The sequence below is a fragment of the Gopherus flavomarginatus genome, chromosome 6 (genome assembly GCF_025201925.1).
Source record: "Gopherus flavomarginatus isolate rGopFla2 chromosome 6, rGopFla2.mat.asm, whole genome shotgun sequence".
Lineage (NCBI taxonomy): Eukaryota > Metazoa > Chordata > Testudines > Testudinidae > Gopherus > Gopherus flavomarginatus.
In genome coordinates, this window is record NC_066622.1 from 73,809,958 (window position 1) to 73,832,964 (window position 23,007).

At 54.6% G+C, this 23,007-nt stretch overlaps 1 protein-coding gene across 3 annotated transcripts in view; it reads left to right on the forward strand.

The window, feature by feature from the left end:
- The first annotated feature begins 14,772 nt into the window (after nt 1-14,772).
- The window catches only part of ADAM8 (ADAM metallopeptidase domain 8), an 89,623-nt gene continuing 81,388 nt past the window's right edge, over nt 14,773-23,007 (forward strand). For all 3 annotated transcript variants that reach the window (XM_050960098.1, XM_050960099.1, XM_050960100.1), the window contains exons 1-2: nt 14,773-14,851; nt 21,896-22,005. In XM_050960098.1, coding sequence (XP_050816055.1) covers nt 14,800-14,851; nt 21,896-22,005 — 162 coding nt within the window. In that variant the 5' untranslated portion in view covers nt 14,773-14,799. The remainder of the gene's footprint in view (nt 14,852-21,895; nt 22,006-23,007) is intronic.

Sequence of the window (23,007 nt, forward strand, 5' to 3'; positions counted from 1 at the left end):
CCTCCAACAGAACTCCCACTGAAACTGCCCTGTTTACTGCTCTGTTTGCTGGCTCCTGTGCACTGAGAGCTGTAGGGATAGTTCTCTGTCAGGTTCAAAGACCAATACAGCAGGTGAGAGATGGTTCTAGGGCCCAGGCTGGTACTGTCCAGTTGACTAGCAGAAAAATACCAAAAATCGCATTCATGTAGAACTACCAAACTTTGTGTCCCAATAGAAAGTAAGTGCAGGTTCTTCTTAAATGATAGAACATATCCATTCCAATATAGGTGTGTGCGCCTCATGCACAGTTATAGATATTTTCCCTCAGCAGTACCTGTCGAGGCAGTGTGAGCACCCTCTGGTTCCTCATGCCAGTGGACTCAGGTATAAAGGGCCACACTGCCGCCAGTTCCCCTCAGTTCCTTTCTGGTTGTTGCAGTTGTGATCTTTGTATCCGCAGATTGTTCCTCCCGTAGTATATACAGTACCTGTTGTGTTAGTTTTTAGGCTTGAATTGTACACTCCTAAATAGTTGTTGAATGTTTAGAATAGAATTTTTTAGTGTAGGGTTACTGATGCCTAGTTGGGTACTGGGCTAATGCCTCATTCTCCTGGTTTCAAGAGCTTTGCTCTTATAACAGGTCTGTGCCAGTGAGCTACCCACATCCCAGCTGCCTCAAGTGTCTAGGATTGGAGCATGTAAGTGATAAACGTCATCTTTCTAGAGAGTTCAAATCCTGCTCCTAAAAGGACTGCCAGACTCAAGTACCTGCTCATGGAGTCTGCACTTCACCTGCTGTCGGAAACTTCCTGCTCTGAATCAGTAATGAGTGCATCTGAATCAGTTCGGAGTACACCCTCTTTCTGACTGAGTCCACAGGTCCGCACCGCCAGTGCCAAAGAAGAGACTGTATAAGTCTCCCAAAGACTCGGTACCAGGGCCTTGGAAGTCTATAGTGAAGGCACTGAACTGAGGCAAGAACTCATAGGTGCAGTCAAAGAAGATGCAGCCCCCAGATGTTGTCTGTAAGCCAAGACCAATCACTGACTCCAGAGTCTAGAAAGGGTCCCTTGAGACCAGTCCTTGAAGGACCAGTGCACCTTTTGTTACCGCAAGCTCGGGAGCCCTTTCCAATGCTACCTACACCCAAGACATTTGAAGCAGCCAGGGGGTTGCTTAACCTGTTGGTGCTGGTTTCTCCCGCGATTCAGGAGTCTTGCCCGGTACCAGGATTGGAAATGCTCACTCCTGTGATCCCCATCTTCAGCCTTGGAGCACCATTAAGTACCAGTGGAAAAACACTGGTATTCCAAGATAGAGTGTAGCACCAGGTCATCTGGTCACAAGCCCCTGTAGTGTCATAGCAGCCATGACTCGGACGCTGTTTGTAAGGTCCTCAGGAAGGCTCCCCAGTGGGAGATAAACTTCTTCTAAGGCCTACTGTTTTCTCCAATGGCCCTGCCCATCCAGCCATCTAACCTGATTGCATTCTGCCTAGTAAGCGTTCCCCAGGTGTAAACACATTTGTAACAGATGGATAGACAATATTCCTAACTTAAGAGACCAAAATGATACATGCATACAAATAGGATAATCATATTAAGTAAATCATAACCTTTTCAATTATATCTCACATGACCTATCTTACATAAAATACATCATAGTTATGCCATAATCACATCATAATAATATCTCTATGAAGAATATGGAGTGTAGTGTCACAACACACTCACTCTGTTTTGCCCCAAGTGCTGATCAAGGAATACACAGCTGTATATGCACACATTTGCCCTGGGTGTTGCGTTTGTTCAGCATGCCTGTGCTAGTTTTGTATTGAGGTAGGATAATAGAACCATACAAATGTTGGGCTGCAAGGGACCTTGAGAGGTCAGCTAGTTCAGCCCCTTGCACTGAGGTGGAACAACGTATACCTTGATCACCCCAATATGTGTTTATCTAACCTGTTCTTAAAGATCTCCAGTGACTGGGATTCTACAACCTCCCTTGCTTGCTGATGCAGCCTTGTGCTGCTCTTGTCCCAGGCGGTTGCCATATCTGGATTTTGGCACTGGAAAGATGAGCACATTGAGCAGTTTCCTCTTCAGGGAGGCACTTGCTCACTTTTTTGGGGAAATTGCTAACAGCACAGCTCAGCTCTTTGGGCATGCTGTCATTCATTTATCATTTCCTTAATCTCGCTCCACAAGCACTCTATCTTCCTATTACATTACACACACTATTACTTCCTCTTTTGGGATGGGTCAAAGTCAGACCTGGTGAAAATAGATGCCATTACCACGGAGTCAACAGAATCCATGCTGCTGCCAATAGCTTTGCGTTTGGCTCCAAGAGATCAGCATCTGTAATGTATTTCCACTGGAGCTCTCTACACCATAGTAAAGGTCATTTCCTAAGTTAAGTGCAACCTGGGACTTTTTGTGCTGCAGTCACCCTCATGTTTCTGCTCCAGCCCCCTGCTCAGCATCTGCTAGCCTTCAGAAATGCTCCCCTTCCAGACTGAAATCCTCCATTCAGAGGCAAGTTTCCTGGGGAATCGGGAACAACCTGTTGAGCCATTTCTGAGCACCAGAACTCACTTCCCTCTCTATACCAGAAATCCTGCAAGTTTTTGAGGAGAGGTCTGGCACCAAGACCCTTGGAGGCAGTGCTGAAGTTCAGCTGGAAGAGTCACTGTCCCCAAGAATCAGCACCTGCTGGGTCCTGGGAAGCAAGACTGGTTCCAGTTATGAGGCTTCAAAAACAGCTGGTCCTAGTGCAGGACGTTTAATGCTGATAGGGTAGTTTCTTTAATGATGCGCTAATGTTCAAGAGAAAGGCAGGTGCAGCATATGGCTCAGCATACAGTGGGCCACCTGGCACAGGCACCTGTCAGCACACAGCGCACATGGCTTGGGGCACATGTCCCAGCACACAGCTCAAGCAGGTCATGGCACCTGGCTCATGTTTCTCAGCACATGGCTTGGGGCACATAGCTCAATGCTTGGGGCAGGTGGCTCAGGGCACATGGCTCAGCCTGTGGCTCATCGCATGGCTCACCAGACTTGGCATGTGGCTCAGTACATGGCTGTTGTGGCTCAGGGCATGTGCGTCAGAGCACAGCTCGCGTGGCTCAGCCCATAGCTCACTTAGGTACGTGATCAACGTGTCTGTTATTAGTATGGCATCTTGTGGACTCTACATGTGTCTAACAGGAAGGGTAGGAGCAAGGAGGCTAGAGAGTCATGGAGAGTGTTAGGAACTCTGGCTCAGACACAGAATCTGGTCTCCTCTATTATGCGGTGATCAACGCAAAAGTTAAATGAAAGTATTTCGTGCAATCTGGAGATGCCTTGCTGCTGCTCTAACACGACTCCTAGTATTAGGTATATTACGGTAGCACCTAGGGGTCTGCTGAGATCAGCGTCTAGGGGTGGCAGGGGCTGCACAAACACAGTGAGAGAGTCCCTGCCCAAAGAGCTCATGGGCTGAACAGAGCAGGCAGGTGTGGTGGAGGCCTAGGGAGACTGGGCCTTGGGGAGAAGCTGCTGAGCCTTGTACAGCTAGGCTCCTTTGTGCTGCTAGTGGAGAGTGGGCTCCCTGGGACCAATGAGCAGCAGTGGGGGCCAGATGCAACACAACAGGCCTGTGCCAAGGGCCTTGCACCATGGAGTCACCATGGCTCTGTTCCAGCCAACAGGTGTGGGACCATCTGCTCCATGAGGGGAGGGAGCTGAGTGGGAGGCAGCTCTTGCTAGAGCTGAAGAGGAGGATGCTGTCTGGCCCTGCCACTCCCTCCCATCTGATCTGCTGCAGCTGCTGGGGTCCATCCTCCAGCTCACTGTGGTGATTGTTCTCTGGGCAGCATGAATACCACAGTGTGGGGTGGGGCCTGGTTTGATGGTGGCAGGGCCAGGTAACATCCTCCTCTTTGGCTCCAGCAGGTGCTGCCTCCTGCTGAGCTCCCTCCCCTCATGGAGCAGATGGTCACACACCTGTTGGCTGGAACAGGCCCATGGTGACTCCATGGTGCAAGGCTCTTGGCACAGACCTGTTGTGTTGCATCTGTCCCCCACTGCTGCTCATTGTCCCCAGGGAGCCCACTCCCCACGAGCAGCAAAAAGGGGCCTAGCTGTACAAGGCTCTGCAGCTTCTCCCCAAGGCACAGCTGAAAGCCCACAGCTTGGGATATTACAGTTTTCTGCTTGAAGCACTGTAGTGTGCACTATAGGGAGCAGTACTGGCTGGAGCTGAGCTGAAAGGATCAGGGGCAGGCGGACTCTCTGGTTGCCTCACTTCCTGGAAGGCACTGGTGGTAAAATCATTCTCTCACTCTCCTCACATCCTCTGCAGATCAGAAATGACTAGCAAGAGCCAGGAAATGGAGGTGCTTTCTGTGTGGTTTGTTGCTGTCCTTGTGTCAGAACCCCCTCCCCCTGCTCCGAGCTTTGTGCCCAGTGTCCTGCAGGCTCTGAGAGCTGCTTGCCAGAGGTGGGGGGCAGGTTCATGTTGCAGTGAGTTAGGATAGAGATGCAACAGGTCTCAGCTGTACTGTGCAATCTGCAGGGCAATCCGACCCCCAGGGTTAGACCCCTTTCTTCCTGCTCTTCAAGGGTATGGTGACTGTCCTAGGACCAGTGGGCCTGAGTTCTTTGCTCTCAGTCCTCTAGCAGGTAGCCAGGTGCCTAAACCTCTATGACAGGCGTTCTCAAACTGGGGGTCGGGACCCCTCAGGGGGTTGCAATGTTATTACATGGGGGGTTGTGAGCTGTCAGCCTCCACCACAAACCCCGCTTTGCCTCCAGCATTTATAATATTGTTAAATATATAAAATGGTTTTAATTTATAGGGGGGGGGTTGCACTCAGAGGCTTGCTATGTGAAAGGGGGCGCCAGTACAAAAGTTTTGAGAACCACTGCTCTATGACCTGCTACAAGAGGGAGCCAGCTAAGGCTAGACACTGCTCCTCCAGCTAGGCCAGGGGATCTATGAGAAGAAGAAGGGAACAGGCAGGAAACCAAGGAATCAAACAAGGAGTTAACCAGCCCCACAGCAACACATACTGAAGCCTGCAGAGCAGGTCAGTCTAATCGTAATGCATGCCCCTAAGCCTCACCACAGGCCCTGTCCGGCGTGGTGTTGGGGCCAGAGGCTGGGGTCCCTTCCAGCTGGAGTGAATCCCTGGCAGCCGGGCGCTGCTCTCTGGGTGAGAGAACCAACCAAGATGGAGTCTCAAGGCCATGCATCAGGGAGCCACTCCATAGCTATGCAGTTGCTCTAACTCACCTTGGGCAGTGGGCACAGCTCACAGTCCAGCCACCTTCTGGCTCTCGAGGGCCCACCATCGGTCACCCTGCTGGTCCCCTGGACTTCTAGCCCAGCTCCCACAGGCTGTGTGTGTCCCTACGGCACAGGCAGGTTCGGTGCCATTCACTGCTCTCCTCCATGTGCCCCCCGCCAGAGAGTGCTGCTTCCTCCAGCCCTTGAGCTGGCAGGGGGGTTACACGTACAGGAGGTGACAGCCAGCCGGCTGCAGCAGAGGGAGATGAAAGGGCCTGACATTTCAAGATGGGCCTGAACCAAATCCAGCCACTGGAACCTGCCAGCTTTGGGGAATTTGGGGCCTTGAGCGAGCTTGGAAACAGGTTACTTAACTGGGAGCCCTGCCTTGCCCCCCTCCCCCTTCCCCTGAGTGTGGCTGCCTCAGCTCTTTGGCATCCCTACCTCTCACTGGGTGGATTGAGGCTGCCAAGGCAACCTGCTGCCACTGGAATCGTGCACTGAAGGGTAGGGGCTGGGGACTCAGAGGGAGCCAGGGTCTGTGCAGTCAGGGGCAGGAACTTGGGGGTGGGCAGGGTCAGTGCAGTGTGGGGAAGGGGCTGAGGATTCAGGGGGAGGCAGGGCCAGTTGAGTGTGAGGCAGAGGCTGTGGGGAGTGGGGGGTGGGGAATAGATTGAGGAAGAGCATGACAAAGTGGGAATTTTTTGTAATATTTTTATGATATCTATGTGTGCCTCAGTTTCCCTCTGCACTTTGCATTGCTACCAGGAGCAGGAAAATAGTTAAGTCTGCTCTTGGGGCAGTGCAGGACATGGGGGTGGGGTGTCAAGTTGATGTCTGGCCCACAACAGAAATCTGAACGTTGACACCTAGGAAACAACAAGCAGGAGGAAGGAGCTGTTATCCCCATCTCTCAGCAGGGAAGCTGAGGAGAGACCAGCTTGAGAACAAAGGCCTGAGAGTGACCAGCAGGGATAAAGAGTGGACTGCTGGAGGAAGCTGGCTCCTCTCTTGTGGGACTGACACAAGAGTCAGAGAGACAGAGCCTTAAATGGAGTTCACTACAGCTTGGTTGATGGTTTGCTCTGACTGGATCTGAATGGACCATGCTTTAACTTTCCTTTCTTATGCTAACCTAAGGCCTCCCAAGGCCGTGTCCAGCTGATTAATAGCCTTTTTCAAACAGTGGGGTTTGTTTCGTGTCACTGCAAATATGAGCTGGGGTACATCAGTCCCTGCAGCATATACAAGCCTCTGCTAGGCATGATCTATCTCAGAGGGCAGAGTGAGTGGCATGAAGCAGGAGTGCTGGAGCCCAGAGGCAGGCACTGATCTCCCCTGTTGACAGGTCAGACACTCTCCCCAGTCAGATGAATCTGTAGGCTGTGCTTTAATCTAGTCACACACGGGGCTTTCTGTTCCTCTTCTTCAGACTGGAAGTGGTATTTCTCCTTATATGGACTTGCCAGAGTAGCTCAGCTGCATGGGCACCTTCTGTGTTCTTACGTGAACCCACCTGAATTTGCCATTTTAACATTGGGCAATCAGGAACCGTTTAGTACCTCTGCTATAAAACTGCTTTGTACTGAGCTCTAGGGTCTGATTTGAAATTCATTTGCTGTTCACACAGTTCTGTTGTCACAGATCAATCTGTTGCTTTGTAGAGATAGTAAGAGACCCAACCAAGAACTCTGTTTCTGCATCTAGACCCTGCAGCTTTGTCCTCCAGCTCTGAACTCCTGTATATATTTTGCTCCTGTATCCTCAGTTGTTTGTGCTGACATTGAGGGGCTTGTAAAAATGGTTGTTTTTTCTGCATATGTGAGGGAGACCCTTCCTCACAATGACCCTGCTTTGACCTGGTTATCAGTCATAGCACAAGTAGTTCAGTCTTGTTAGTCCTCAGCTGATCCCAGATGGGTCTTTAATCTAGCAGACAAAAATAGAACAAGAGACAGTGGCTGGAAGGAGAAGTCAGAAAAGTTCCAAGTAGAAATGAATCAAATTTTTGGAGTCTGGCATCCCAAAGCACATCAGAGATGACATGGGAATTTTCTGTAATATTTTTATGACATCAATTAATGCCTCAATTTCCCTCTGTACAGTGCATTGCTACCTAGTGGGAAGAGTGCAGGAGACAGGAGGTATGTATGTCACCTAACTTTGGGGGGAATGATGCAATCATTAAAGAACTGGATGAAACAAACCCAAATCAACGGAGGATCCAGAAAGACAAAGAGATCCGTCCCCCATGACCGAACAAGCAACACCTAGCAGTGGACTTAACTGGAGAACAAAGAGGAAATTGTCAGGTGGGTGGAATAAGAGCTGCCCTTTGGGACTCAGGAGGTCTCCCCTAGGACTAAGGACAAAGAGACTAGGAGGGAACCAGAGATGGAGTCCATCACAGCTCGGCTGGCTCCTGGCATTGGGTTACAGACATGCCAACTCTCAGTAATTAATAGTGAGAAACGCAATTTCTGAGTAAAATTAAGCCTGAATCATGATCTCGCAATAGAACTCTCAAATGTCTCAATTTTTTTTTCCAGCCACGGCTGAGTTCTATCCTGAGAAAGATCATGAGTCAGGCTTAATCCTTTTACTGAGAAATCGCTGTCAGCCCTAGCCCTGAGCAGTCGAGATGCCTGCTGTTGGGGTTACCCTGCCAATCTGGAAAGTGGGACAGGGGACCCCACTGCATTCCCCCTGGGCCTGAGGAGGGCAAAGCTCCCCAAGAGGAGCAGAGATGAGGGTGGGAGGGCTGAACTATAGCCTGGGGGCTGCAGGGAAGCTGAAGTGAGGGTGGGGCTGTATTGATGATGGGTTCTGAGCAGATGGGGTGAGTGCTGGAAGGGTGCACTGAGGGCAGTGGGGGTTAATAGGGTAGGGGGACTGAACTGCTGGGGTGGTGATGATGGGGGTTGAAGGGCTGAATTGAGGGGCATTGGGGACAGGATTAATTACTGGGCAGGAGAGGGGCAGATGTGGGGTGGTGAGTGCTCCTGCAGCAGGGGACAAAATTACTTTATCCAGTACATGTGGGAGAGTGAGCACCACTAATTGTCACAAGCACATACCCTGGGATGGGCAGGGTGAGTTCAAAAATCAAGAGACTGACCTAAAAACCACTCATAAAAAAACTCTCAATTTCTGGGGAGCCAACTTGTGATTTTTGATCTCTTGAAATTGGCAATACTGTGCTTAGCCAGCACGGATGACGGTTTAACCTTTGCCTCTCTGTGTGCTCATCTACAGAGGTTCAACTTTTGTAGCCAGGTGAATGAGCTATGGTTCCCTTGTTTTGCAAAGGCTGCCTGTGTCTGTCCATATTCCCTGAGAGTACTGCGCCAGAGGGGCCCAGCACATGCCTCCTGCAAGACTCTGGCTGAGCTGGATTTGCTGCAGAGACCCCTGGAGAGGGATAGGGGTCACTAATGCACTGGGATTGATCTGTGACAGCTTCACAATGGAGTTTTGGGGCATTAGTTACCCAGGATCTCAATGCTTCATTGTGGGGGCTTAAAGGAGGAGCGGGCCTGTGATGGTGGAAATGCAGCTGCAGACTAACACTAATTAATCCACCAGCACCTGCGCATGAGCCCCTGTGGGGGAATGAAACAGGCCATGGGTGGGGTTGGAGAGAGTCCCAATAGGGGGCTGTGGGAACAATATAGGGTGAGACATGGTGGAAGGGAGATAGTTCTGGCATATCCTCTGTACCATCCTTGTTCCTGCCAAATCCCTGCCTCTGTTCCTGCCCCAGCCATGGGGACAGTGCTGTGGACTGGGAGGAGTGATGGCTGGATGGTCAGTGTGGGGGTAGGGAGGGGCTAGGCTGGGTCAGGGATGTATCAGTGTACAAGATGGGGAGGAGCCGGGAAAGGGGATCAGTGTATATGAGGGGCCAAGGATGGGTGAGGGTGTATCAGTGTGCAAGGTGGAGTCAAGGGCCAGGGACGGAGAGGCTCAGTGTGGGGCAGGAAGGGGTTGGGGGTCAGCATGTAGTGTGGGGTTGGGTAGTCTGGGCTGGGGGGTCAGTGTGCAGGGTGGGGGTGGGTAGTCAGGGTAGGGGGGTCAGTGTGCAGGGTGGGGGTGGTTAGTCGGGGTAGAGGGGTCAGTGAGCAGGGCGAGGGGGGTCTGTGCGGGGCCGGGGTGGGTAGTCGGGGCAGAGGGGTCAATGTGCGGGGCCGGGGTGGGTAGTCGGGGCAGAGGGGTCAGTGTGCAGGGCGAGGGGGGGTCTGTGTGGGGCAGGGGTGGGTAGTCGGGGTAGAGGGGTCAGTGTGCAGGACAGGGGTGGGTAGTTGGGGTTGGGGGGTCAGTGAGCAGGGCGAGGGGGGTCTGTGCAGGACAGGGGTGGGTAGTCAGAGTAGAGGGGTCAGTGTGCAGGGCAGGGGTGGGTAGTCGGGGTAGAGGGGTCAATGTGCAGGACAGGGGTGGGTAGTTGGGGTAGGGGGGTCAGTGAGCAGGGCGAGGGGGGTCAGTGTGCAGGACAGGGGTGGGTAGTCGGGGTAGAGGGGTCAGTGAGCAGGGCGAGGGGGTCTGTGCGGGGCAGGGGTGGGTAGTCAGAGTAGAGGGGTCAGTGTGCAGGGCAGGGGTGGGTAGTCGGGGTAGAGGGGTCAATGTGCAGGACAGGGGTGGGTAGTTGGGGTAGGGGGGTCAGTGAGCAGGGCGAGGGGGGTCAGTGGGAAGGGCAGGGGTGGGTAGTCAGGGTAGAGGGGTCAGTGAGCAGGGCGAGGGGGGGTCTGGGCGGGGCTGGGGTGGGTAGTCGGGATAGAGGGGACAGTGAGCAGGGCGAGGGGGGTCTATGCAGGGCAGGGGTGGGTAGTCAGAGTAGAGGGGTCAGTGTGCAGGACAGGAGTGGGTAGTCGGGGTAGAGGGGTCAGTGAGCAGGGCGAGGGGTGGGTAGTTGGGGGGTCAGTGAGCAGGGCGAGGGGGGTCTGTGCAGGACGGGTGGGTAGTCGGGGTAGAGGGGTCAGTGAGCAGGGCGAGGGGGTCTGTGCGGGGCAGGGGTGGGTAGTCAGGGTAGGGGGGTCAGTGTGCAGGGCGGGGGTGGGTAGTCAGGGTAGGGGGGTCTGTGCGGGGCAGGGGTGGGTAGTCAGAGTAGAGGGGTCAGTGTGCAGGGCAGGGGTGGGTAGTCGGGGTAGAGGGGTCAATGTGCAGGACAGGGGTGGGTAGTTGGGGTAGGGGGGTCAGTGAGCAGGGCGAGGGGGGTCTGTGCAGGGCAGGGGTGGTTAGTCGGGGTAGAGGGGTCAGTGACCAGGGCGAGGGGGGTCTGTGCAGGGCAGGGGTGGGTAGTCAGGGGGTCAGTGTGCAGGACAGGGGTGGGTAGTTGGGGTAGGGGGGTCAGTGAGGAGGGCGAGGGGGGTCTGTGCAGGGCAGGGGTGGTTAGTCGGGGTAGAGGGGTCAGTGAGCAGGGCGAGGGGGGTCTGTGCGGGGCCGGGGTGGGTAGTCGGGGCAGAGGGGTCAATGTGCGGGGCCGGGGTGGGTAGTCGGGGCAGAGGGGTCAGTGTGCAGGGCGAGGGGGGGTCTGTGTGGGGCAGGGGTGGGTAGTCAGGGTAGAGGGGTCAGTGTGCAGGACAGGGGTGGGTAGTTGGGGTTGGGGGGTCAGTGAGCAGGGCGAGGGGGGTCTGTGCAGGACAGGGGTGGGTAGTCAGAGTAGAGGGGTCAGTGTGCAGGGCAGGGGTGGGTAGTCGGGGTAGAGGGGTCAATGTGCAGGACAGGGGTGGGTAGTTGGGGTAGGGGGGTCAGTGAGCAGGGCGAGGGGGGTCAGTGTGCAGGACAGGGGTGGGTAGTCGGGGTAGAGGGGTCAGTGAGCAGGGCGAGGGGGTCTGTGCGGGGCAGGGGTGGGTAGTCAGAGTAGAGGGGTCAGTGTGCAGGGCAGGGGTGGGTAGTCGGGGTAGAGGGGTCAATGTGCAGGACAGGGGTGGGTAGTTGGGGTAGAGGGGTCAGTGAGCAGGGCGAGGGGGCTCTGTGCGGGGCAGGGGTGGGTAGTCGGGGTAGAGGGGTCAGTGAGCAGGGTGAGGGGGGTCTGTCCGGGGCAGGGGTGGGTAGTCGGGGTAGAGGGGTCAGTGAGCAGGGCGAGGGAGGTCTGTGCAGGGCAGGGGTGGTTAGTCGGGGTAGAGGGGTCAGTGAGCAGGGCGAGGGGGGTCTGTGCAGGGCAGAGGTGGGTAGTTGGGGTAGGGGGGTCAGTGAGCAGGGCGAGGGGGGTCTGTGCAGGGCAGAGGTGGGTAGTCGGGGTAGGGGGGTCAGTGAGCAGGGCGAGGGGGGTCTGTGCAGGGCCGGGGTGGGTAGTCGGAGTAGAGGGGTCAGTGGGCAGGGCGAGGGAGGTCTGTGCAGGGCAGGGGTGGTTAGTCGGGGTAGAGGGGTCAGTGAGCAGGGCGAGGGGGGTCTGTGCAGGGCAGGGGTGGGTAGTCAGAGGGGTCAGTGTGCAGGACAGGGGTGGGTAGTTGGGGTAGGGGGGTCAGTGAGCAGGGCGAGGGGGGTCTGTGCGGGGCAGGGGTGGGTAGTCGGGGTAGAGGGGTCAGTGAGCAGGGCGAGGGGGGTCTGTGCAGGGCAGAGGTGGGTAGTCGGGGTAGGGGGGTCAGTGAGCAGGGCGAGGGGGGTCTGTGCAGGGCCGGGGTGGGTAGTCGGAGTAGAGGGGTCAGTGGGCAGGGCGAGGGGGGTCTGTGCAGGGCCGGGGTGGGTAGTCAGAGTAGAGGGGTCAGTGGGCAGGGCGAGGGGGGTCTGTGCAGGGCCGGGGTGGGTAGTCGGAGTAGAGGGGTCAGTGGGCAGGGCGAGGGGGGTCTGTGCGGGGCCGGGGTGGGTAGTCGGGGCAGAGGGGTCAGTGTGCGGGGCCGGGGTGGGTAGTCGGGGTAGAGGGGTCAGTGAGCAGGGCGAGGGGGGTCTGTGCGGGGCAGGGGTGGGTAGTCGGGGTAGAGGGGTCATTGTGCAGGACAGGGGTGAGTAGTTGGGGTTGGGGGGTCAGTGAGCAGGGCGAGGGGGGTCTGTGCGGGGCAGGGGTGGGTAGTCGGGGCAGAGGGGTCAGTGTGCAGGGCAGGGGTGGGTAGTTGGGGTTGGGGGGTCAGTGAGCAGGGCGAGGGGGGTCTGTGCGGGGCAGGGGTGGGTAGTCGGGGCAGAGGGGTCAGTGTGCAGGGCAGGGGTGGGTAGTCGGGGTAGAAGGGTCAGTGAGCAGGGCGAGGGGGGTCTGTGCGGGGCAGGGGTGGGTAGTCGGGGCAGAGGGGTCAGTGTGCAGGGCAGGGGTGGGTAGTCGGGGTAGAGGGGTCAGTGAGCAGGGCGAGGGGGCTCTGTGCGGGGCAGGGGTGGGTAGTCGGGGTAGAGGGGTCAGTGGGTAGGGCGAGGGGGCTCTGTGCGGGGCAGGGGTGGGTAGTCGGGGTAGAGGGGTCAGTGGGCAGGGCAAGGGGGGTCTGTGCGGGGCCGGGGTGGGTAGTCGGGGCAGAGGGGTCAGTGTGCAGGGCAGGGGTGGGTAGTCGGGGTAGAGGGGTCAGTGAGCAGGGCGAGGGGGGTCTGTGCAGGACAGGGGTGGGTAGTCAGAGTAGAGGGGTCAGTGTGCAGGGCAGGGGTGGGTAGTCGGGGTAGAGGGGTCAATGTGCAGGACAGGGGTGGGTAGTTGGGGTAGGGGGGTCAGTGAGCAGGGCGAGGGGGGTCAGTGTGCAGGACAGGGGTGGGTAGTCGGGGTAGAGGGGTCAGTGAGCAGGGCGAGGGGGTCTGTGCGGGGCAGGGGTGGGTAGTCAGAGTAGAGGGGTCAGTGTGCAGGGCAGGGGTGGGTAGTCGGGGTAGAGGGGTCAATGTGCAGGACAGGGGTGGGTAGTTGGGGTAGAGGGGTCAGTGAGCAGGGCGAGGGGGCTCTGTGCGGGGCAGGGGTGGGTAGTCGGGGTAGAGGGGTCAGTGAGCAGGGTGAGGGGGGTCTGTCCGGGGCAGGGGTGGGTAGTCGGGGTAGAGGGGTCAGTGAGCAGGGCGATGGAGGTCTGTGCAGGGCAGGGGTGGTTAGTCGGGGTAGAGGGGTCAGTGAGCAGGGCGAGGGGGGTCTGTGCAGGGCAGAGGTGGGTAGTTGGGGTAGGGGGGTCAGTGAGCAGGGCGAGGGGGGTCTGTGCAGGGCAGAGGTGGGTAGTCGGGGTAGGGGGGTCAGTGAGCAGGGCGAGGGGGGTCTGTGCAGGGCCGGGGTGGGTAGTCGGAGTAGAGGGGTCAGTGGGCAGGGCGAGGGAGGTCTGTGCAGGGCAGGGGTGGTTAGTCGGGGTAGAGGGGTCAGTGAGCAGGGCGAGGGGGGTCTGTGCAGGGCAGGGGTGGGTAGTCAGAGGGGTCAGTGTGCAGGACAGGGGTGGGTAGTTGGGGTAGGGGGGTCAGTGAGCAGGGCGAGGGGGGTCTGTGCGGGGCAGGGGTGGGTAGTCGGGGTAGAGGGGTCAGTGAGCAGGGCGAGGGGGGTCTGTGCAGGGCAGAGGTGGGTAGTCGGGGTAGGGGGGTCAGTGAGCAGGGCGAGGGGGGTCTGTGCAGGGCCGGGGTGGGTAGTCGGAGTAGAGGGGTCAGTGGGCAGGGCGAGGGGGGTCTGTGCAGGGCCGGGGTGGGTAGTCAGAGTAGAGGGGTCAGTGGGCAGGGCGAGGGGGGTCTGTGCAGGGCCGGGGTGGGTAGTCGGAGTAGAGGGGTCAGTGGGCAGGGCGAGGGGGGTCTGTGCGGGGCCGGGGTGGGTAGTCGGGGCAGAGGGGTCAGTGTGCGGGGCCGGGGTGGGTAGTCGGGGTAGAGGGGTCAGTGAGCAGGGCGAGGGGGGTCTGTGCGGGGCAGGGGTGGGTAGTCGGGGTAGAGGGGTCATTGTGCAGGACAGGGGTGGGTAGTTGGGGTTGGGGGGTCAGTGAGCAGGGCGAGGGGGGTCTGTGCGGGGCAGGGGTGGGTAGTCAGAGTAGAGGGGTCGGTGTGCAGGGCAGGGGTGGGTAGTCGGGGTAGAGGGGTCAGTGGGCAGGGCTAGGGGGGTCTGTGCGGGGCCGGGGTGGGTAGTCGGGGCAGAGGGGTCAGTGTGCAGGGCAGGGGTGGGTAGTCGGGGTAGAAGGGTCAGTGAGCAGGGCGAGGGGGGTCTGTGCAGGACAGGGGTGGGTAGTCGGGGTAGAGGGGTCAGTGAGCAGGGCGAGGGGGCTCTGTGCGGGGCAGGGGTGGGTAGTCGGGGTAGAGGGGTCAGTGGGCAGGGCGAGGGGGGTCTGTGCGGGGCCGGGGTGGGTAGTCGGGGCAGAGGGGTCAGTGTGCAGGGCAGGGGTGGGTAGTCGGGGTAGAGGGGTCAGTGTGCAGGGCAGAGGTGGGTAGTCGGGGTAGAGGGGTCAGTGAGCAGGGCAGGGGTGGGTAGTCAGGGTGGAGGGGGGCAGTGTGCAGGCAGGGGGTGGGGCCGGCCCAGGGAGGGGCTGCTGTGGGGTAGGCTCGGCCCCCTCAGTTTCCTGGGCGGGAGGCTGAGTCAGACGGAGCCGGGGCCGCTGGCGGCTGGCAGGGAGGAACGCAGCGCACCACGCCGCGCCGCTCCGCTCCGCACCGCACCGCACCGCACCTCAGCGCGGGGCAGCCGCGCCATGGCCCGGACCCTCGCCCTGCTGGCGCTGTGCATGGCGCTGGGGCGCCGCGGTGAGTGCGCTCGCTGGCCGTGGCGGGCTCCGTCGGGGAACCGAGGCTGCAGCCGCAGCGGCGCTTCTGGACGGGCTCGGGCTGCGCTTCCCTCCCGCCCGCTCCGAGGGGCGTCGGGGCATGAGGTGCCAGAGGGCGGACGGTCCGTGTCTGTTCCGTGCGGGGACTGGCCGCCGGGGCAGGGCGGGGGAAGGCTGTGCTCTCACAGATGGGGAGCTGGGGCCATGTGCTGACCTTTCAGGGCGTCGGACTCTGCCTGGTTCATTCTGCTGCCGGGCTGGAAGCTGGGGGATTTCTGCCCCATGCCGCCAGGGAAGCGGGTGAGGGGTTGTGGAGCTATGTGCTGGGCTTGGAGGGGACACGCCGGTTTGGAGCTGGTTGCTGTCCAGTGTTGGTGTGTTTTGGGAATGATTTTGCCAGGTGGAGAACTTTTCCCGAGTGGCAAAGTGAGAGAAGGGAAATGGCGATTTTTCAGAAGTGTGTATTTCAGCAAAACTGGTGGGCATTCATAGGGCAAAGAAGAGGTGCTTTTCTAGCCAGAGGGCTTTCTCCTTGCCACCTTGCAAAGGCCAGCTGCAACCAATGGTGGCATTGGAAGGTATAACAAAATAAATTTGCAAGAATTTTAGTATAAAGGTTGCTAGCAGCTGTCTGTATGATTCACTGCTGATAATCTTTTTCAGAAACACTTAGCTAATGTATTTACCCCATTGTTCCAAACTGCCCACAAAGGACCAAAAGTCACAAATGCTTCACCCAGCTACCAAAACCTCTGGCTTTGCCTCCCAACTTCGAAGGGCTTGTATCTACACTTAAAACACTACAGCAGCTGCTCTGTAACGCTTCAGTGTAGACAGCAGCCCCATGGGAGGGGTTCTCCTGTCATTGTAATTACTCTACCTCCCCAAGAGGCCATAGCTAGTTCTTCTGTCAATATAGCACTGTCTACACAGGGATTTAGGTGTACCTTAACTGTGCTGCTCAGGGGTGTGGATTTTTCACACCTTTGTGCGATGTAGTTATGCTGACCGATTTTTCTAGTGTAAACCAGGCCTCAGATGTTACTATAAAAATCTTTCTCATATTGAAAATTTAAACTACGTAGACAGCATAAAATAAATAAACCTAACTATCAAAATAACAGGGCTGGAGCACTGAGTTTATTATACATTTTCTCACTTATTCCATTAAAAACCTCAGTTTTTTAGTGAAATAGCTGCATAATTTCTAGTGCACTCAGAAATGAATTGGTGGTAATCAGGGCCGACTCCAGCTTTTTTGCTGCCCCAAGTGGCGAAGAAAAAAGGAAAAAAAAAAAAAAAAAGCCGTGATTGGCGTCACTTTGGTGGCAGCTCTACCGTGCTGCTTCATTCTTCGGTGGCAATTCGGCGGCTGGTCGTTCCCTTCAAGAGGGATAGAGGGACCCACTGCCAAATAGCCGCCGAAAACCCAGATGTGCCACCCCTTTCCATTGGCCTCCCCAAGCACCTGCTTCCTGCACTGGTGCCTAGAGCCGGCCCTGGTGGTAATGTGACCTCTATGAGAGACAATGCTACAGGCTTGTCTTCATGCACAAATTATGCTTACTTAGCTCAAACCATTTTTTAAGACAACCTAGTTCAGGGGAGGGCAAACAACAGCTCTGGGCCAGAGCTGGCCTATCAGGGCTTTCAGTCTGGTCCGCGGGATTGCCAGCCCTGTGGCACTGTGGGACTAAGGCAGGCTCCCTTAGAGACTGCTCCCAGAAGAGGCTGGCACCATTTCTCTGTGGCCCCTGGGGAAGGGAAGGAGGCAGAGAGCTCTGTGCGCTGCCCTCATCTGCAGGCAACGCCCCCCGCAACTCCCATTAACTTGGAATGGGGAACCATGGCCAATGGGAGCTTTGGGTATGGTACCCACAGGTGAGGGCAGCATGCAGCGGAGCCACCTTCCTTACCCCACTCCACCGAGACACTGCTGGACATGCTAGCCACGTCCAGGAATGGTGTGGGACTAGGGCAGGTAGGGAGCCTGCGTTAGCTCTGCTGCACACCCCTGCTATCTCAGGGCCACTTGAGGTAAGCGACACTAAGCTGGAGCCCACATCCCACACCCCTCCTGCATGCCAGCCCCCTGACACATCCCTCCTGCACTCCAGTGCCCTGCCCTGAGCCCCCTCCTGCACTCTGCACCCCCTGCCATGGGCCCCCAACCCCCTGCCCTGAGCCCTTTCTTGCATCCCACACCCTTCCTGCAGCCCAAACCTCTGCCTTGAGTCCCTTCCTGCACCCCACACTCTCTGCCACACCCCACACTCCCTGCCTCAGCCCTACATTCATGGCCCTGCATACAATTTTCCCACCTAGATGTGGCCCTTGGGCCAAAAAGTTTGCCTACCCTGGCCTAGTTAACTCTTGTTTGCACACTTTTTTAAAAAGATAGAAGCCTGGCTCGTATTGGTCTAACAAGGAATCAATTAAATTGATCCAAGCTAGGTTTAAATTAAATCTAAATAGCCCACACAGGGTTTTCAACTGCCTTAACTAGTTCGATTTAGAACCACTCCATTAGGTAAACTAGTGCAGCCTTGTGTGAAGAGCAGGCCTGAGAAAGCAAGCTGCTGCATTCATCACTAGCTGGAGTTTCCATATGGCTCCTTGCAATCACCCAACCTCAAGGGAACAGAGGCTTGGATGCCTGTAGCAAGAGCCTGAACCTGAAAGTAAATTCATAGATTTCAACGGACCACTGTGATCATCCAGTCCAGTGGTTTTCAGCCTTTTTTAATTTGCAGGCCCCTAAACATTTCAGACATAGTCTGTCCTACACCCCCACCCCGGGTCTGTGGACCACAGATTGAAACCCACTGATCTAGTCTGACTCCTTGAATAACACAGACCAGAGAACTGCCCCCAGATAATTCCTTTTGAACTAGAACATATCTTTTAAAAAAAAAAAATCCAATCTTGATTTAAAAATGGCCAGTAATGGCAAATCCCTCACAACCGTGGTACATTGTTCCAGTGATCAGTTACCCTCAGTGTTATGAATTTATACCTCATTTCCAGTCTGAATCTGTCTAGCTTCAGCTTCAGTCATTGAAAACAGCCTTCTAGCCAGCTGCAGATGGATGAAAGCTTTTGGGGCCAGTGGTGTTCCCTTGACTTCTAGAAGCACTAGGAGCCTGGGAAACAAAGGGCAGGCTCCATCAAGCAATAGCTATTTCTCCTGGTTGCTTCTTCCAGCTGTCAGATATTAGATCAGTGTCAGCCAGGTAGCTCTCATCCAGCCCCATTTGTGATAGGCCTGCATTGACTGGGCTGAGTGAAGTGGGATTATTAAGGTGGCTGAGCTCTGTGTGCATATCCAAGACCACTAGCCATGGCCCGCATGGTACAAGGGCTGCACAAATCAATTCAAACCTGGCTCATGCTGAAGGAGTTTGTGTCCATGTCATAGTGCAGCCCCCCTTCCCAGAGGCATAGGAGCATCATGAAAGATGTTTTAGTTCTCATCTATTCTAGAGGCGTGAGCATGGGGTATGAGAGGGAAGAGTTCCTGAGTGCTAATTGTAAGTAATTCTGCCTCTGACTTGCTGGGCAGCTTTCGGCAAGTCTTGTGCCTCAGTACCCACTCTGTAAAAAGGGGATTGCAGTACGGACCTGCCTTCAAGATGCAGTGTGTGCATCTTCTGTAATGCACATGTCTCAAGCATTCCGAACAGGCCAAGTGTGAGCAAACACATGGGCTCAGGCCTGTCTGACTTTCCAGTTTCCTAGGGCAGGTGGGCCCTTTGCAGAGAACATCCAGCCCCCCAGCTGTTTAACTTTAGGACTCTTAGTCTGCACTTCCAGCTGCCTTGGCAGTACGTGTGGTAAAGGGCAGATCTTATGATCTCATGAGTCGTTTGAGTTTATATCTGTCAGCCCAGCCAGTCTTCTGGGTCACCCAGTCATTCATCCAGATAGCCAGGCTAGGATATCTACATACCATCTACAGGCTGCTGTTGTGGTTTGACCAAAAATACTGCCAGCAGATGGCTCTCATGTACCCATCTGATGCAGCCCAGATGAGCTGCCGCTTTAGAGAAAGTAGCTACATCATGACAGCCAGAGCCCGCACTGGCAGTGAGATTGACTCTCACATGGGTGGGGGTAGTGAGAAGAGTAGTTTTGCTTCTGGCTCAGGCACGAAATGCGCTATGGGGAGGCTTGCTTAGCGCCAGGAGAACGATGTGGTCTGCTCTCCCTTACTGTTCATCATCCTGTGGGGATCCCAGTGCTCCAGCAAGGTAACTAACCAACATGGCTAGCTGATATGGGGACTGTTGGCTTCATGCAGCTGTCAAACCTACCACCATGGGTCACACTGCTGAAATGTGTGAACAGTGGCCAACAAATGGCATGCCAGGGTCTATACAGCCTTTTTTCTCACTCTGTAAATCAAATAAACCGATTTATAAAGAAGAAAACTGGAAAAATAAATTGCATCATGTGCAATCAGTCCTATGGACTGTGTTGTCCCTGGGGACCAGCAGTAGGGCGGGAAGCCTGGACTTTCAGATCTCCAGCCACATTTCTACTACTTGAGCTAAAGTAGCAGCTGGTAACAGTTTATTATCCTCTATATGGAGCAGACACTAGAGGGGGGCCACAACACACACTGTGCCTGTGAGTCATACAACTTCTGCCCAGGCAGCAGTAGATTCTTGGTGGTTAGGATTCCTGGTGATGGTAGAGCAGTGTGATCTTAGCAGTTGGCTCAGTTGTTAGCTAGCCAAGCACATAGCTCTGGCACATTTATTGTGAAAGCCAGTGTGGCTGAAGTCTTGGCTGTGTCATGTTGAAGTCCTGAGTTCTATACTCAACTCTGCCAGGCATTTTCTTGTGCAGTCTCTTAGTTAAATTGTTTGCAAACTGGGTGTGTGGGGTAAGAAGGAAGATGCTCAACTTGCCTTCTAGTGTACGGTGCGAAGCTTTAGGCAGCACTATGGGTTATGAACTGTGCAGCTCTATAGGAGTCGTGGGGTGGCTTGCTGTCTTTCTGTCCGTCACAGATAGGGCCGGCTCCAGGCCCCAGCGTGCCAAGCGCGTGCTTGGGGCGGCATGCCACGGGGGGCGCTCTGCTGGTTGCCGGGAGGGCGGCAGGCGGCTCCGGCAGACCTCCTGCAGGCGTTCCTGTGGAGGGTCCGCTGGTCCCGCGGCTCCAGTGGAGCATCCGCAGGCATGCCTGCGGGAGGTCCACCGGAGCCGCTGGACCAGCGAGCGGCAGAGCGCTCACCGCAGCATGTCGCCATGCTTGGGGCAGCAAAATGGCTAGAGCCGGCCCTGCTCACAGACATTTCCTTTCTTGGTGAATTAGAGAGCCTGATTCAGCGTAAATGCAAAACATCCTACAAAATCCACAACAAAGTATTGCCAACCTCAAGCATTTAAAAAATCATGAGTAAGGCCCCAGAAATCATGAGATATTTTAAAAATAATAAATTTGAGGTCCTGTGTATTTGCCTTCTGCTTTCTGAACATTTGGACATCACCATTTTCAAGCTGTGCTTTGCAGTCAAGAAGCTAGCAACTAGCTTCTTAACAAAATAAAACAAAACCTGAGGTTATGCTGTAATCACCTTGTGACATACCCAGAGTACAAACTAATGAGTAGCTGTGTCACCCCTGCCCTCTAACCTACACTGCTTTGCTGCTGTAGCATTCAGTCTGACCTATTCACAGCCTCCAGCATGCAAATCACTTCCAGTTATGACTGTATGTGCTTCAGCCAGCCAGTCACACATCAGTTATACTGCAGGGTGACCCCAACATATCCTCAGTCCTAGATTTTCCCCCAGAAGTGTATGTCCTGTACTGCCCAGCCCTCTCCTGGACAAAACAAATTCATATAAAGTCCTTCATTTTATTAATAGAAATAATATGAACACATCGTGTTATCTTAACTGGAGTTTAAACTTTAGTTTAAACTCACTGGATTAGATAAAACAATAAAACAAGTTTATTAACTACCAAGAGAGAGATTTTAAGTGAGTACAATGAGGCATGAAAATCAGAAATGGTTACAAGAAAAGATAAAACACAGTTAGCAAAGTTTTTCTCACCACATGCTCTCAATCATCTTACTGGCCAAACTTCTTAGACCAGAATCCCTTCTTCTGGTTAATGGCTGCTACCTTTGTCCCTTCTCATGCAGTGAATAGATGGATAGAGGGGGAGGAGGAGGGGACCTGGGGATGTTTGTCCCTCTTTTTTATATTATCAGCCCCCACCCTTGAGAAACATTTCCAGTTCAGATTCAGGAGACAGAGAGTCTACAGGAAAGGATGTTCTCTGCTGCTCTTCCTCACCTGTTTGACTGTCCTTCGTTTCCCTTCTTGCTCAATGACTCTATTTATGGCTTAAATGCAAATTAAACAGAGCACCCATTCCTCTGTTTGTGACAGACCTGCTTGCCAACCTTGGTTTGGAACATGTGTTAAAATCACTATACAGTGGAATCTTACAACTTTTCAATGTGTCACACACATTTTATTAGGACAGCGCTGACTAACAAATTATGATTTTTTGGATGTTACCTTGCAAGGCCTACTTTGTACAAATATTATAATCGTGTGTAGTCTTGGAGCCTCCACATATTTTTTCACTGTTTAAGATTTTCATTCTCTTTTGTAAAGATTGGCCTGTCCTTGTTCACCATCTGGGGACACCATCTAGTAAGGGCTCTGTGGCCAAAGAGTGCAGAATACAGGACAGGGGAACTGCTAGTCCATCTTTGGCATTTCACTGCTGCCTGCTAGTGCCTTGGGCTCATGGTGGATGTTACATGCTTTTGCATTCTGTAAGGAAGCAGCAGAACATCAGCCAACAATGAGCTGTGAGGGCAATACGGAGGGGCAGGGAGCTACATAACCAGCCTCGCTCTGTCCCCCTCTCTGGGATCAGGAACAAGCCTTAATGGGGTTATTGAGCACAGCTGCTCTACCACCCTGTAACATCATGCAGCACTGTACCCCTCTAGGGAACTCTGCAGAAATCCCTGACCCTTTGAATGTCTTTACAGGAGTCTTTGCCAGCCCATCGGAGAAACTCGCACATGTGGTCCAATATGAAAGGGTGACACCTCACAGAGTGCTTGCAGCTCCTGGGAAGAGAGACCTTTCTGCTCAACTCGTAAGTATCTGTCGCTTCTGAAATATTAGGGGACGCTACAAGCCCAGCTCCAACAACCCACGACTCAGAGGCAGTTAAACTAGGGCCTGGTGCCAACCCCCTGATTAGCCAAACAGTTCCAGCTTTCCCAGACACTGAGCAGTTGGAGACTGACTTTTGTTTTAGATTAAGCAAAAATAACCAAATATGAGTGAATGTACATTGTGGAATAGGCTACCTCAGTGCTGCCTTGCAGAACTGCAACTGCCTCTGTAAACAGACAGACACATGGAAAGCTGCAAAACAGAGAAAACAGGATCACAACACTCACATATTGTAGCTGTCTGTGGCCCCACTCAGCATTGTATCTGAGCACTTCATAATTTTTAGTGCATTTATCTTCACAGCCCCTTGGAAGTGAAGTGACTTGCCTAGTGTGACAAAGCCAGACATTGAACTCATGTCTCCAGAGTCCCACATTGGCACCCTATGCACTGGGCCATCCCTCCCTTCCAAACATATACTGAAATCAACAGAGAATGCCCCAGGAGATGCACACTGGTTCAGAGAAAGGAATTTTCTCCCTCTTGATCTGTCTGGCAAGCACCTTGAGTGCACAGTCAGCAAAGATCCAGACTCAGAGTCTTACTTCCTTTAAAGTGAGACCCTTATGGGATGAATGACACCAGCTAATGTGAGCTTTCTGCATCATCTCCATCATAAATGATGGCACTCTTGAGAGACCAATCAAAGCAGCCTTTTGTTGTATTTGAGGTCAAAATTAGAATCACTCGTGGCAGAATGAACTCTGTGTTAGGAAACAAATTTGGCATCAGCTGAAGAGGAGTGGAGCCACCTCTGAAGAATGTGGATTGCCGTGGTGGAAGAGGTTTATGGATGATGGAGAAAACCAAAGGAGAGGAGTGGGGGTGGACCAGCAAAGTGCAAGTAGCAATCTGAAACAAGAAAATGGTGCATAAAGAAAAGAAATGAACCCATGAAGCATAAATGAAAGCAAATACA